This window comes from Homalodisca vitripennis, chromosome 4, assembly GCF_021130785.1.
Source record: "Homalodisca vitripennis isolate AUS2020 chromosome 4, UT_GWSS_2.1, whole genome shotgun sequence".
Classification (NCBI taxonomy): domain Eukaryota; kingdom Metazoa; phylum Arthropoda; class Insecta; order Hemiptera; family Cicadellidae; genus Homalodisca; species Homalodisca vitripennis.
In genome coordinates, this window is record NC_060210.1 from 88,119,824 (window position 1) to 88,136,269 (window position 16,446).

At 34.1% G+C, this 16,446-nt stretch overlaps 1 protein-coding gene across 1 annotated transcript in view; it reads left to right on the forward strand.

Moving 5' to 3' along the window:
• LOC124359718 (ubiquitin-conjugating enzyme E2-17 kDa) overlaps positions 1-16,446 on the forward strand; it is a 35,669-nt gene that overhangs the window by 12,483 nt on the left and 6,740 nt on the right. Inside the window, exons 2-5 of the mRNA XM_046812690.1 lie at positions 4,794-4,857; positions 6,604-6,635; positions 9,552-9,629; positions 11,460-11,565. Coding sequence (XP_046668646.1) covers positions 4,794-4,857; positions 6,604-6,635; positions 9,552-9,629; positions 11,460-11,565 — 280 coding nt within the window. The remainder of the gene's footprint in view (positions 1-4,793; positions 4,858-6,603; positions 6,636-9,551; positions 9,630-11,459; positions 11,566-16,446) is intronic.

A 16,446-nucleotide genomic window follows, 5' to 3' on the forward strand; every position in this document is an offset into this window, starting at 1 on the left:
TAAATACCGAAGAAAAGCTCTCTACAGATTCAAGTTTTGACGATTTTGGATTTTCACTGGTTGAGTGGTTGAGGTAAAAGTGGTACTTAGAATTATGTTAGGACGTTGATTTTTAGGTATTAATTCAACGCCCGACTAATACACATATAATTATCGAGAAACAAAATAATAAAATCACTTCCGGTCGGAAAATACCGAGGAAAAGCTCTACTGATAAGAAGTTCCAACTACTTTGGATTTCACTGACTGAGGTATTATTTCATTTTCCTTAGTATATTCCGATCGGAAGTGATTATTTTTGTTTTTTTTTTCTCGATAACTATATATTTAATAGTCGGCGTTGAATTAATACCTAAAATCAATGTCCTAACAAAATTATAAGTACCATTTTTTACCTCAACCACTCAATCAGTGAAATCTAAAATCGTCAAAACTTGAATCTGTAGAGAGCTTTTCTTAGGTATTTACCGACCGGAAGTGAGTTTTTGTCGATAATTATATAGGTAGTCGAGTACAGTTTAATGATAACAAAGAATCGTCATCCTAACTCAATCAAAAATACCATGTTTACCTCAATAACTGAAGTCGAAGTAGTTGAAGTTCTAATCATTAGAGTTTTTTCAGTTGTATTTTATTTCCGACCGAAAGTGATTTTTTAAAATTTTTTTCCGATACTTATGTACTCGTCTATAGTGTAATGATACAAAAAAAACGTCATTATAACTCATTTCATAAATACCTCAATCAGTGAAATCCAAAGTATCCGAACTTCTAATCAGTAGAGTTTTTTTCCGGTGCAATTTCCGATTGTTAGTTTGATCTGTACCCGAGCAACGCTCGAAAATTGCCCTCCTTTTCTAAAGGGTTTTTGGCCGTCAGTGGCCCAATGTCCCCGAAGGGGTATTTCATTTTCTCCACAGAATATAGTTTGTCAATTATACACTTGAGTGAAGAGCTCTGTTTTGTTTTTCTTCTTTCTTATCCAGTGAATCCAACATCACTTTTGTGCCTTCTACTCGGCCAGAATCGAACTTCGTAAAGTTTCTGTAGCTATACAAGAAAATTTGTGGTACTAGAGTTGCTGTAAGAGTTAAATTTGCCTATTACATCTTTCCACTCTCTATAAGGTGTAATTACTAAAGCCCATATTTTTGGTATTTACCATTTACCAGTGAACTCATTGGCAAATAACACACAAAAACGTCCCCCGGAATCCCCCCGGTTTTCGGACCCTCCCCGAACGTAATTTCTGGCTACGCTACTGAGGGATGTGCTGATTGTTTTCCCAGCATCTAGATCAATTCAATTCAATTTGTTTATTGTCGTTAAATAACATATGTTACAATAGACTTTGTCACATAAGTCAATTAAATGGTAGCACAATGATATAAATAAAATAGTAGACATTCGACTTCAGTGTAAATTTGATGGAAGATAATTTTGTTGTTTATCAAATGTGTTTTAATCTGAATATAACAATTAACAAAATATAACAATGAACAAATATAACAATTAACAAAAAGCCTGTTGAGCCCCAGAGGAGTTCCCCCAAAGAGTTGTACTGTATAATAGGTGACAGTGAAAAAAAGAGTAATAAGCATTTAAAATAAGTTCCCTACTGGTACATGTTTTTAGTTTACTTAATAAGAAAAGAACTTTAGCCAATTTTTTACACAATCATTAGTTATACACTCAATGATTTCTCCAAGAGCTGTTATTGTCGAGCGGCGTGGCATAAAGCCATGCTGTCCTTCAAGAATAATATAATTTTGCTGGAGATGTGCTCTAAGTCTACTTAAAATAACTCTCTCCAAGACTTTAGAGAATGTGGGAAGCAACGAGATCAGTCTGTAATTCTTTATCTTATCTTTCTTGCCTTTCTTATAGAGGGGGTATACTTTTGAGGTCTTAATTTTAGATGGAAACACCCCTTGTGCCAGAAAATGTAATAACATTATTGATCTGACTGTTTCTATTACATTTCACCACTACAAATTTAATACACTATAACCAAAAAGTTTATTTATAAATTATCTAAAGATATTTTAAACAATCCAACTGAAATTTTGAATACTATAGCAAATGCTTATAGTTTTACGACATTATTGTGTTTAATTTTTAATAAATTCAATTTTTTATTAATTAGTGTAACTTTTATGTTCAATGTATTATAATTAATTTTTGGAATTCATACCTTTTAAATCATCACATTCATATTAATTTGCAAGCATTAAAAAAAATGTTAACTAACTTTTAGCTGAAGTTATAAAATATTGTTTTCTTAGCAAATACTTGGATTTCCCTTATATACATAAATACTTCATAAAAATACATACAATAAAAAAAGTGATAAATGAAAGATTTTGAATGTTTTGGTAAGCAGAAGAGGTTGAACAACAAGATCTCCAAACATTTAGTGAAGCAGACAGTGATCCAGACATGCATGTGGTCACCTTAGATTCTATTTATAATTAGACTTTGGCCTGTTTTGTGGATATAAAAAACTTCCTCATGTGTGTAGGCAACATTATAACTGCATACAACAATTACAACAAAGGCATTTCTTTATATAATTTTCCTGTTGTGGATTCCATTATCTAGTAACACAAAAGTTTGGTTAAGTGCATAAAAAATACTGAACTATTTGATTTGTTTTGTTTAGTTGCCTTGAATTCACTGTATGATTAGTATAATCAAAAAGATATAGTTTTATAAATACAATATTATAATGGATTCAATATTTCTAGTTAATATAATGATTTTTATCAACACTAGTTCGTCTATCACTTATTCCTGTTTCAAGCAGGTTTGGTTGCAGGAAGTTGTTATTATTATCATGGCTGTTCGGTTGGTGAGAATAAAGTAAAGTAATAGAAGCTTGTAGTAGTTTGATTGGAGACGGGCAAATGGACAGATCTCATATTAACAAGATGAATATTCTCTTAAATACTATTAAATGGTGTCAGACTAGCTATGAAGACATTCAAACAATGAATCTTAAGCCAAAGAAAGAAAAGAGATTCTATGTTCCAATTTCCTAGGAAAAGCTAAATGCTAAAGCATTTGAATGAGTACAGATTTTATGATAAAATTGTAAAACTTGAGTGAGTATGCCATTAATTATTTTTTTAAAGTTAAACAATTAAAGATTGCAATATTCTTTCACCTAAATCCATGACTTATGTGGCTTCAGTGACAATAATTGTCCTGATTATTTTGCTTATATTTTATGAAGCACTGTGTACAGTAAGTAGCTGCCACCCAAAGCACTTAATACAGTATGTAACTGTCACCCATTGTCTCTCACTGTCTGCCATTAACTACAGTACATAGAATAGGTTCTGAAATATGAATAAACCAGCCTTTTGGTTTTTCCCTATTCTGAAAATATGTCACATAAAATCTAAGTTGACTTATTACACTCTGTGTCGTATGTGTAGATAAAAGACAAGGTTTTAAATTTTACTGAGTCTCCACCTAGGACCACAGTACAAATTATGATAAGAAGTGTGTGCCGATTTCAGTGGCTCACCTAGGAATCTTGTCTAGAAGGTGCCTGGAACACCTTGGAATTGGGAGTATGGAAACATTGTCAGAACTGTAGGGGGAAATTTTTGAAATACTAGGTCCTAGAATCATTATATGTCCTCGTATAGTACTTCTGAACTAATAATAGGAGGGCAAATATCAGATCAGAGCGTTTCAAAGTTCACAGTAAAACCATTCACCACCCTCTTTGTTCTCAAGAAGCTTATACAGGGATAATTTACAGATATTATGAAGTTTATTTAAACTAAAACAAAATTTATTCATAACATTATCAAAATATTGACAAATTTTTAAGTTTTAAATTTAAGTTCTTATAAATCAAGAGTAAAGCTAAATCTACTCTTGGGTAAAAAAAGTAGATGACCAAGTTTGAAAGTTGACCACAAACTAAGTAATAAAGCTACAATAACGGAAGTTATGTTAAAATTTAGAGTGTGATTTGTTGTTAAATGATGAACTCCAGCTACAAGATTTGTTTTAGTCTTTGTGATCTCAAACCATTTAAGAACAGTTTATTTTATGTAAAGTGCACATACTCTGTTTTATATGCTGAAGAGTCAAACTCTTTGCTCAGTTCTTGAAAAAGCAATGGCCACAGAGCTTTCATAATTGTAAAATAAGTTTTCAATTGTACCAGAATGTTTAGTTTGTTCAAATCTTGGATGTATGAAACAGTATATTTCTTTGTTTGAACAAGTATATTTCATACAAAGTATATATTATTTTAGAGTTGTGTTTAGTAATAATAACAATAGTACACAGCAGTAGGCTGATTTGAGGAAACAATATGTTGTAATGTTTGCCACTGTAAATTGGTAATTATAATTCATTGACAAATCCAAAGAAGTATTTTATGTGAAATGTGATAGGGTTGGTTGATTGTATATTTGATTATCAGGAACTTCAGTGAGATATGGGTAACTGTATATCTAATTTAACATCAAGATCAAGGATCCTAAATTTGGATATTCAAAGTTGTTTCTTTCTACAATTAAAAGAATGTTAAATTAACTTTATTAGAATGAGTGTCTTTATCCTGCTTCCCTTCTTGTCTGTTTCATTTCTTACAAAATGTATTTAAACATTTATTCTTAAACTTATGCTTTACTATTGACAATACTGTATAGTTGAGGTGTTACTTCTTACTATTGACAATACTATAGTTGAGGTGTTACTTCTATTATAGGACATATTTTTTTTATTTAACTTACTTAGATAAAAAATAATGATACAATTGGTTGCAGGAACTGCAAGACCTGGGCCGTGACCCTCCAGCACAATGTTCAGCGGGGCCAGTTGGAGATGATTGTAAGTGATTATATTAATAGGATATCAGTTGGGATAATCCGTCACAATAATAAGCTTTTACAAACCTTATTATGAAGGAAAATATATTAAAAATTTCTTATTTGTGTTTAAAACCTTGTTTCTATATTAGATCACATGACAGAGTTGGACAGGAATTTCATTACTTCCATTTAGGTATTAAAATTTATAATGACAATCACATTATAAATTCTGGACTAACTCCAGCGCAGTTGAGTATTGTGGTATAGGCTCTTACAACTAAAGTTGACTGTTGTTATCTGTTCTTGTACAGTTTTTATTTTATTTATCTCCTATTACTTATCAGTTACATAAGTCAAGGTCAAACACTTAAATTGATGCCAGTTATTTACACCATACCTTCATTGTATTTTTTTTTTTTTTTATGTTATGTAGATTCTAGTTTAAGCTAACTCACTTAATCCTCCTAGTGATGAATATGTTTATTATGAATGATAGGTGCATTTGGAGTGTTTCGCTGGGGGTTTCTTAAAAAATAATAAAAATTATTAATTTTATTGAAAATACAACATATTATATACCAAAATATTCATAAAAACATAAAGAACGATTTTGCAATAAATAAAACTACTTACCTTTGTACATATCCCTTAAATCTTGCTCAAAAATTAAAAAAAACTGTTTTTTGAAAAAAAAAATTTTTTTACTACAAAAACCACATAGTATAAAACTTACTAGACAAAAATTCGAAGATAGCCAATTTTTTTTAAATTTCATGAAGATAAATAATATATACAGTTTTCGTACAATATTTTACTTGAAAAACCTGTTATGATGGAAATATATACAGTATGTACATGGAAGAAACCCTTCCATTCACTCTTAGGCACAACTACTATCATGCTTCCTCTTCCTCCCTTGATACTTTGGTCTCCAAAAATGATCCAATTTATGGAAACACTCTCTATGAACACCAGAATTGCATCCTGGACACTAGAATCGTGATCTTCCCCTTTTTTTGTGTGGCCACATACAATACATAGCCGCTCTTGTCTTCCTGGTAAGCGTTGGAGGGAATGGCCTGCACCAGGATTTGAATTATAATCATCGGGAAAATTGTCTGCACTGATATCACTGTCACTCACATCACTCATTTGTTCTTCTAAAACATTTCTAATATCTTGTGAACGTAAATCATCCGCCATTTCGAACGTATTACGATCAGAATAAACGAAATAACACCGATAAAACACGCCAACACAACTCATAGGTTAGCGGCGTGGCGGTTAGCGGCCGCGAGTAAAACACAACGTCGTAACAAATACCAGCTATTTGTTAATTCTTTTAACAATTCATCTGGAGACAGATCTAGAGGAAAGAGGAGACGTTTCTGTACACAATGCAGTAAATAACGGCCGAATTTAACCGAAGATAGCCGGGCAGCGATGACGAATTCGAAGGCATGTTTGAACGTCGACGCATCGACCTCTATCATTCATATTAAACAAATGAACGCCGCTAGAGCGGCTTCTATCACTAAGAGGGTTAAGTCCATTGTTCCATTTGAGGAATTTGTTTATTGTTCACAAATTGACTCTTAATTTGGAGAATACAAGTAATTTTTAATTTTTTAAAAAGCAATTTTGAAGAAATCTGTGGTGGTATAAACATTTGTTTCAAGTAGGCTCTGTATAAGAATGTATATTTAACTCTTTCGAGTTTATTCTGGCGTTGTATTATGATATTAACAATTTGTTGTTTTTTCAGTATTTCATTGGCAAGCCACAATTATGGGACCTGTAAGTATATAAACTGATTGCATTATGTGATCGTAAAGTAATATTTTGTTATTCTGTTTTCTAAGACATTGTAATGATAATCTACCGAAGTGTAAGGAATAATTAGACAGCTAATCAGAAATAACACTATATAAAAAGTGGAGATGTAGGAGGCTAGTATTCCCATTTTTGACAGGAGTATTTAAACACTAAAGTATTCCTTTGCATTATAAGAACATGCCAAAAAATACTTCAGTCTCACTGCATGATAGCCCCATCATTTATGAAATTTGAAAATATCATATTTCTTATTACATATATCTGACTGTGGTTCAACTTTTACACTTCATATAATTAATATTGGGTTTTATCATTTCTAATTAATTAAGGTAACATTTTGAACTAACACAATTTTAATTTATAAAGCATATTTGTAAAGATTGTCATTTCAATTTTTTTTTTATAGCAGATATACAGGCTGGATGTTTACAAAAGGTTGTCACAAACTTCTGTGACTTATTGTACTTATCATTTCAAACAAAAAAAGTTATATAAACATAGGTTGATAAATGTCTAGTAAACCAAATTTGGCACATAGGTTTGAAGAGCTAAACAACTGACACCTCTCAACTATGACATGTTTGGTGTTCCCGGCTTGTGCAAGCATATCTTTAAAGTGGTTGTGCCCGCTTATGCATTGACGATTTCGTTGAAACAAGTACTGTTGGAATCATCTTAAAATTATTCAAATAGTTGATATCTAGTAAAATTGTTATAACTATACTGGTTTTTTTTGTTAAATTTTGGTAGATGACATTTAGTTAATATTAAAGAAAAGTAAAACAGTTGTTTTTGTACATTTTCCTCATCTTGAATACATATGTGCCAAATTTGGTTTCTTTAGCTTAACTAGTTTTAGAGATAATAATTTTTTTTATAAAAAATACAAAATGGCGGGTAGCATTTAAACAAGGCATTTCTCTACCTATGTTTATATGACTTTTTTGTTTGATATGATGAGTACTATTAGCCACAGAAGTTTGTGACACTCTTTTGTGAACACCCTGTATGTATGTGTAAATATATATATATATATCAATATGTATTCTCTTCATGTAAAAATAAAAAACCAAATATTGGTAAACACTCTTGATATGAATTTTCGTATGTATATAAAGGTTGGGGTGGACTGTGTATTTTCAAATTCTGTGTATGATTCTAAGCTAAAAATGAAGAATAACTATTTTCCATTTTCCACTTTGTTTAGCTGCTAGCCACAATTTTGTATTTTTTACTACCAAATTATCTCTAAAACTAGTAAAGAAACCAAATTTGGCACATATGTTTGAATAGTTAAGAGAAATATATGTTACTTTCTTTAATATTAACAAAATGGCATCTGTTGATAACTTTTTAAGTTAAATTTTTAAAAACCAGTATAGTTATCAGAAAAGTACTAGACACCAAATATTTGGAGAATTTTATTGCAACTCTTTACTAATTAAGGCATAATCGAGCATGGCCACTTTATAGCTACGCTTGCACAAGCTGTGAGCAACAAACGTTTCATCTTTTGATTGGTATCAGCTGTTTTACATTGGTTTAAAAATTTTAAAAGATACCTACTATTTTACAATTTTTATAACAATTCCAAAGGTATTTTTTTCATCGAAAGCTATCAATGCATAAGTTAGTATAACTGCTTTAAAGATACGCTTGCACAAGCCGGGAGCGCCAAACATGTCATAACTTGAGCATTATCAGTTGGTTGTTGCTCCTGGCTTCTACAGGAGTTTCTTTAAAATGGTCGAGCTCTCTTATTCATTGATGGATTTAATTTAAATAAGGACCGTTCGAATTGTAATAACATTGTCCAAAGAATTGGTAAACTTTTTATAACTGATGTATTACAGCTGATGTCAATCAGAAGACAAAATGTTTGCTGCTGCTGGCTGTATGTGTGTGTGTATATATACATACATACATACAGCATAATGTATTGTATCCATTATTTGACACTTGGAAAATATATATTCTGTAAAAGTAGCTGTTTCATAATATGAGCTCATAGCTGTTCAAAATTATGAGCTGTTTCAAAAATTCAAAATAGCCAAACTTTTGAAAATTTAAGGTAAGACAAAAATATAGTGCTATGGGGTTCAGAAAGAAAATAGGTAATAATTTCTGTGCCATAGTGGCAAATATTTACTACAGTTGTTTATCAATAGAACGAAATGTGCATAATAAAGTTGACTATTTATTAATAATAAACAAAGAATAACACAATAACTTTTACTTCTGTATCAGCAATCAGTAGCCAGTGGCAAATATCCACTATTCCATTAGAATGACAAGAATATCACTTTCCCCTATTCTGAAGTATTATAATAAACAGTATTTGATAGAAATTTGCACAATTTGCAACAGACACTGAGCTGCTTGTTAACCAGTTTTAACAAAGAATTGCAATGTTCCAAATCGTTCAAAAGTCCCAACACTGACTGATACTGAATCACTAGAAAACCTAGTGGTTAGGAGGTTGAAGATCCATTCACTTTACCTTTTCTTTTCAGAAAAGTAACCTTTTAGAGCTTGCTTCCCTCTTTGTAGTTTCACAATAATAGTGCTAAGTTTTATTACAAAATGTGAGCCTAGTATTATTTGCTTTGACATAGATACGCTATTTAAGATAACATCCCAAACTTTGTGTTTAAATGTGTAATTCAGTAACCCCTGTTCTAGAACGAATCGAGCTAGATAATTAAACAGCTGAATGTATGTTGCCAGTTCTTGCGATTGCAATCTTTTGTAATGTGTTGTGTTTTGGAGTTGTATTGAATAAATGTTGTCACCAATTGATATTCTGGTTGATTATATAGTCTTTGGTTTAGGAACAACAATAACTTATTAATAACTAATTTCTTGTGTCTTTTTCAGCCTGACAGTCCATATCAAGGGGGAGTTTTCTTTTTAACAATCCATTTTCCTACAGATTACCCATTCAAACCTCCTAAGGTAAAAATTTTTATTTAATAACATTAGTTGAAATACTAGTTGATGTAACCCTCCATATCATTATTGATACTTTTAATTGATACACTATATAACTACTTATATTTTGTTCAGCTATATCATAATACAGGGTGGCCACTCGACTGGGAATAAGCCGGGAATTTTTCTGAGAACCGGGAATATTTCAAAAACAAATTTTCTGTCTCCAAGAACTTTTAATACCAAGCCATGCACGTCAGTTTCGTCGTCAGAGAGGGTGTGGTTGGACAACGGCTGGAAATCCTGTAAGTTCGCTGAATAACTATTTGCCTTAACGACTTCTCCACACACATAACGATCAGTCGGACGATTCGAACTGTTCAAACCAAAAAGTTCAACATGTATAAGGAACCTTATGTCATGTTGTTTCGTAGTCCATGACTATAATCTAACGAACACATGACGAACCACAGTCTTTCGTGTGTTTATTTACTTTGTAGTTGTGTTTTGTCATGATGGGGTGATTCTATTCTTGCATTATATTAAAGGCTGACACAAAATATTTAGTAGCCAGTAATTGATAACATAAATTGTGCTTGTATTCTGGGTGCAACTGTAGAAGGTAATGTCCTGTACTGGTGTATATGTACTTATTCTTCAGATCACAAACTAACCGCATTTCGGTAACTTCCGTGGCAGATAACTTTTTGATGCATTCTTCATGTATTGGCCGTCAGGGATATATATTGAGAGCCATGATACTTTCATGGGACTCTAACCAGGGCTGCTGCCAACGATGAGAATCTGGAAAAACGTGCATTACGCATGAATTTTGGACTCCTGGAAACATGAATTAATTTTTGTAGTGTCCTTGGAATTTTCAGTATGGATGGATCGTTTCCGATACTCGATACCGGGGCTCTTTCTACTCGATTCCAATACCAACAGAAGTGCTTAAATACACTTGAAAAATCACGATTTCATAATATACTACTCATATGGGGAAGCTGAATCTCGAATACAACAAATTTCTATTCCCGGGTGACTACTGATCGGCAGTACGTACATTACCCATTGCTTCGAAGTTAGGCCATCGCAGATCTCTGACCTGCAATGCTAGACTGCAGTCTGCCCCAGGGTAGCACTGTGTTGGTATTTATTTGTTAACTTTGTTTATTCTGTATTAGATATATGTATTTTCCAAACATCAAAGGAAGGATAGTTATAAGGTATACACGATGATTAGTTGACACATCGAAAGACACAGGGATGAAAACTAAGGAGCTTGAAATAGGTGATAGCGATAAATTGTTAAAGAATTTCTCGCATATCACTAGCGACAGACTGCTAGAGCGCCACAGCTTTGTGGCATTTCTTGCAAATACAGCTAGTGACGATAAACCGTCACCGTTGAACTCGCCGTAAGGGTTAAACACATTATTACATTTGTTTATTTGGTTTGAAAATAGACTAGAGAATTGAAAATTTTCAACCAGGAAAACTGGGAAAAAACCAGGAATTTGAAAAGAGCTTTTGAGTGGCCACCCTGTAATATAACTTAACAGATCAGTTGTGATTTCTTTTTGTTTTCTCATTTATAATGTTCTTGGTCTGTGTATACTGCATATTGTTCAATGTCTGCTGATACATAAAAAATATTAGTTCATTATGAGTTCAATAATGTATCATATTACTGTAATTTTTTCTTATCCAATCAAATTTGTTATGCTATTTGCTTTTAACATAACTTTTTATTAGTTGTAACATTTGTGTAGTAATATTGTTATCATACTGTTGTATAAACACAGTAGATAGTTATCATGAAATAGGTATAACTTTGATCTATTTTTGCAGGTTGCGTTTACAACTCGAATTTACCATCCTAACATAAATAGCAACGGTAGCATTTGTCTTGATATTCTAAGATCTCAGTGGTCACCTGCATTAACAATATCAAAAGGTATGTATGTATATAGTTTTTATTTAGTTTTATTTCATTTACTTTATATTTTGCATCATACAACCATTTTCTTATATGAAGATTTATTGATTACTCCTTCGATATCAAGAAATATGTACAGTGCTATCTAACAGCCAAGCAGTCCTCAACTCCACTCAGCAACTGGTGCAAAGCAAGTGTTACAGGACTTACCTATGCTAATTTAGATAAAGAGAAATCCGAAGAGCACCGTTTATCTTAAATACCTCTCCACTAGTCACTCTAGTCTCAAGAGACAATAATAAACTGATGAGATATACAAATTTGTTCAAGGAATAAAAATTATACTGCACTGTCTCTACAAAAACTGGATTTTTTGTAGAAAAACACTATCCTCAGGAGTAAATAGAGTTATTTGGAAAGGCTATGTTGTTGGTAATGTTTTATATTCCTTAGGCAAACTTTGCTTTCAGTAATAATTTTTGTTTATTCTACTATTTATACATTATAGTTATATAATTATTATTGTTGATGTGGCAATGTCATAATTTACAACACATTTTTCCCGTTGTAAACTGTTGAAGTTGTAATTTGCGATGCATTAAACCTCACCTGCTAATAACATGTCATTTTTTGAACAATCTACCTTCAGATCGTAATAAAAATTATATTGATTGTATTCAGCAGTTTCCATACTTTTTTATGTACTTTGATACATATAATTTATTTCTATTGCTACTAGCCACTAAAAGGTAAAAATGCCTAGTGTGCTATTGAAACTAGACGGCTATATTGCTGTTTGAATCAACTGCATTCTGTTCTGTTAGGTTTTACGTTGTTTTTGTTTTTTATTACAAGTTTTTCTTGGATCACCATAAACTCTAGAATATTTTGGATTTTTGAATTGAAGGTATTAAGTTTTTTTCTTTGGGCTGTAGTAAATGAAAATGTTTCAACTTCAGAGCATAGAGGTAAACCCAATTTTAATTTCTTGTATAATATAGTGTATTTTATTCTAAATAAAATTACATATATCAATTTTTTTGTTGAGTAACTGATTTTGTTCAGTTCTTTGCCAGTTGAAGCTAAAATACACGTCTGATATAGGGTTAATAATTAATTATTTATTTGTGTCAAATGACACTTTCAGTGTACTGAATATGCAAAAGTGAAAAAGATTGTTGTTTAATGTCTAGTCAGCATGACCTCTTTTCAGGATAAAAGGCACTTTGCTGAGATGCCAAACATGCAGAATAAGTGTATAAATAATGTTAGCTCTGAAGACTCTATAGTAAGACATGAAGAGATTCTGGGTCCTTCTGGAGTAGAGCCTCCTGGTGGTTTATGGATGAAATGTGCTAAACTTACAGGGTCTGTATAATAAGTAACCGGACTGAGTCTGCCCCGCTCCGTCAAAGCGTCTGCTAACCGGTATCTGGTGCTGTAGTGGTGGTGGGGGGTCTAGTGAAAGGGAACTAGGCTGCAGCAGTTGCCTCCAAGCGCTTGGAGAGTTAGTATCGAGCGAGAGCGGAGTGCATGTTCAGTTACCCCGTCGGAGTGAAAATGGAGAGTACGATTGAGCAACATTTTAGCATTAAATTTTGTGTCAAACTCAAGAAAACGGCCACGGAAACTCTTCAAATGATTCAAGAGGCTTACGGAAAGGATGCTCTGTCCAGAACTCAGGTGTTTCAGTGGCACAAAAATTTCCGGGAGGGCCGCGATGACGTCCATGACAAACAGCGCGTCAGTCCTCCATCAACGAGTCACACGGACACAAATGTGCAAAAAGTGCGTGATGTGTTGAACAGTGATCGTCGTCTGAGCATTCGGGCTATCGCAGATGAGGTCGGAATTGATAAGATGACCGTTCAAAACATTATTAAGAACGATCTAGGCATGAGGAAGATCTGCGTGAAACTGGTACCCAAACACCTGACTGATGAGCAAAAGAAGCGTTGTGTTGCTGTCGCTTCGGAAATCCTTGATCGACTGCAAACCAAACCAGAGTTTTTCAACCACGTTATTACAGGAGACGAGACGTGGGTTTTTGAATACGATCCTGAGACGAAGCGGCAGAGTTCGGAGTGGCACACACCGGCGTCACCACAACCAAAAAAGCGTGCATGAGCAAATCGAAGGTGAAGTCGATGCTCATTGCTTTCTTTGATGTGAAAGGCATTGTTCACAAAGAGTTTGTGCCACCCGGTCAAACTGTAAACGGCCAGTACTACAGAGAGGTGCTCTGTCGACTAACTGCCCGGGTTCACCGAGTCCGTCCGGAGATTGCCAATTCGTGGATTCTCCATCACGACAATGCACCGTCGCACACCTGCCTGCTCGTCACCGAACAGTTGGCAAAACAGTCGAGGGCAACGTTGCCACAGCCTCCTTACAGCCCGGATATGGCACCACTGGACTTCTTTCTGTTCCCCAAGATCAAGAGACACCTTAAGGGGACGCGGTTCGGGACTCTGGAAAACGTTCAACGTGCTACGACGAGGGCTCTAGACAACATCGAGGTTGCCAACTTCCAGGGAGCGTTCAGGGATTGGAAAATACGGTATCAGCGTGTTATCGACTCCAATGGGGACTACTTTGAAGATTTCTAAAGAAGAATTTTTACATATTTTGCCAATAAAAAATTTCCTGAAGTCAGTCCGGTTACTTATTATACAGACCGTGTATAGTCGATATATTATTTCACTATTTACAATTTGTCCTGCTAGTGTCCAGCTTTTATGATTGGATTTCGACCTGGCTCTGTGCCACTTCATCCTACAGGTCTAACTCAATGTCCAGAATGACACAGTTCAGAAAATGAGTCAACCAATTCTCCCATTTGGTCTAAAAGACATTCCTTTGGTATTTTGTTCCCCGCTAACCACTTATACTTTTGATATGAACCTCAATGCTGCATTCCATTTGGTTGTTATTTTAAAATTTTTATGGACTAGGAGTGATAGGTCTACCATAATATCTTAAAGCACTTAAGAAAACCTTTCATTTGAATTTTTCAAAAATTGCCACTTCAAATAAATGTTTAAAACATATTTATAAACTTATTCAGTAAGTTTCAAAACGGGTTCTTATAAAAATTTACATTCAAAATAAGCCTTTTAAGAGGTTTTGCTGTTGAAACTGGGTTATAAAATACAATATCAATATACTAATGACATAATTACACAGGGAGGCCATCTGACCGGGGAAACCGGAAATTTAACGCAACCGGGAAAAAGCCGAGAATCTTCCTGTAAAACCGAGATAATCTCCAAAATATTTTTTCTCTCTCATAATAATTTATGAAGAAATAATTTTACAGCTCCTTGAATCAGGACCTGATTAATCTCGAAAGATCATATTGTTCCGGATGTGGTCCGTGAAACTGGAATAAAGATTGTGCTATGTTTGCAAGTTCCATCTGATGCAGGTTGATCCCAAGTTGCGATGCCTCCATTAATGTAAACGATCTTATCTCTTCAGTGTCATGACAAGCTTCATCAAATTATGTAATAATCCATTGAACAATTAAAGTCGTCCGACCTATCGTCTCAGCCCTCGGCCACTATACCTGTAGTACGGTGTTAGCTGAAGAGCGTTAGTTTTAATAGGAAAATGCATTATGCACTGTCAGGGACAGATGTTTGCCCTGGTGTGTGGGACTCTCACCCACTAAAAACCTACCGGTCCAGGCATTGGAAACCCTCTCGGGAACGCATCTCTGCAACTACTTCAAGAGGGTGCCATCGTTCGCCCAATGGGCATTACTTCATTCTAAAATCCACCGGCATGAGCTATTCTGGTGCTTTATAGCTGCTCTCTTCTTTTTTTCCTTAGCACCCTCTTGCAGAACGCTCCACGATTCGGGACTGGACAGCATCTCTTCTATAAGAGTCTCCGGTGAAAGACTCCCGATAGCTGCCTCCAGCTCCCTTTTCTCACCTTCTACATTTGAAGAAAGTGTGCAGGGCATCGTCCGCATCCGAATCCCCGTACTGGCATTCCGGACTCGGGATCTTCCCCAATCTGTTAAGGTAGAAGCCAAAACAACCGTGCCCAGTGAGAAGCTGGGTAAGGTAGAAGTCTACCTCTCCATGCTCTCTTTCGGTCCATCCCCTCAGATCACCTATGAGCCTAAAAGACCAACGTTCTAAGAAGCGTTAGTAGTTGCGGTACAAGTGGTGTTTGTGTGTTTAAGTTTCATTCAGTCACCGAAATCTCTGTGGTGCCACCATTCCACTCACATCTGTTGTGGCCAGTGTCAAGCCTTCACCATATATACAAAAAATTAAATCACTGTTCATATGCTTACCACTCGTATCGTGGCCAAGGCCTCGGTTTGGTCTATGAATGATTGTTCCTTACACACGGTCCGATTGTGTCGATTACATAGCTTTAAACACTGAAAGTGATGAAAGGCACATCCAAATCTTGACTATACTAGCTGCATGTAACAAGTTGTGTGATTTTTGTGTCCAAAAGTAAAATCGCTAGTTTAAACTGTGGTTGCAAGAGTCTGACAACAGTCTCTGACAGTTGTTTGCAAGAACTGGAGAGTAGAGTACTATTTCATGTTTTGCATCATGATTTTAGAAATTCATAAAAAATATTTTTATACTAAATACATCAAGTAATTGGTATTGCGGTATTCATAAAATTCTGAAGTTTATTTATGTACCAATAAATATACTCTTTTCTTGTTATATATTAATTTTATGAGGTTGAATATACAAATGTAACATTTATAAACGAAAACTTCAAAACAGTGTGAGATAGCAAAATGTTGTTAAATTTGGGTTTTAGAACTTTAAAAATAAAACACAAATACAGACTTAGTTATAACCATTCATTTCCCAAATTGTGAATGGCCATCAACTTTAAAGCATAAGAATTGTTAAAAAG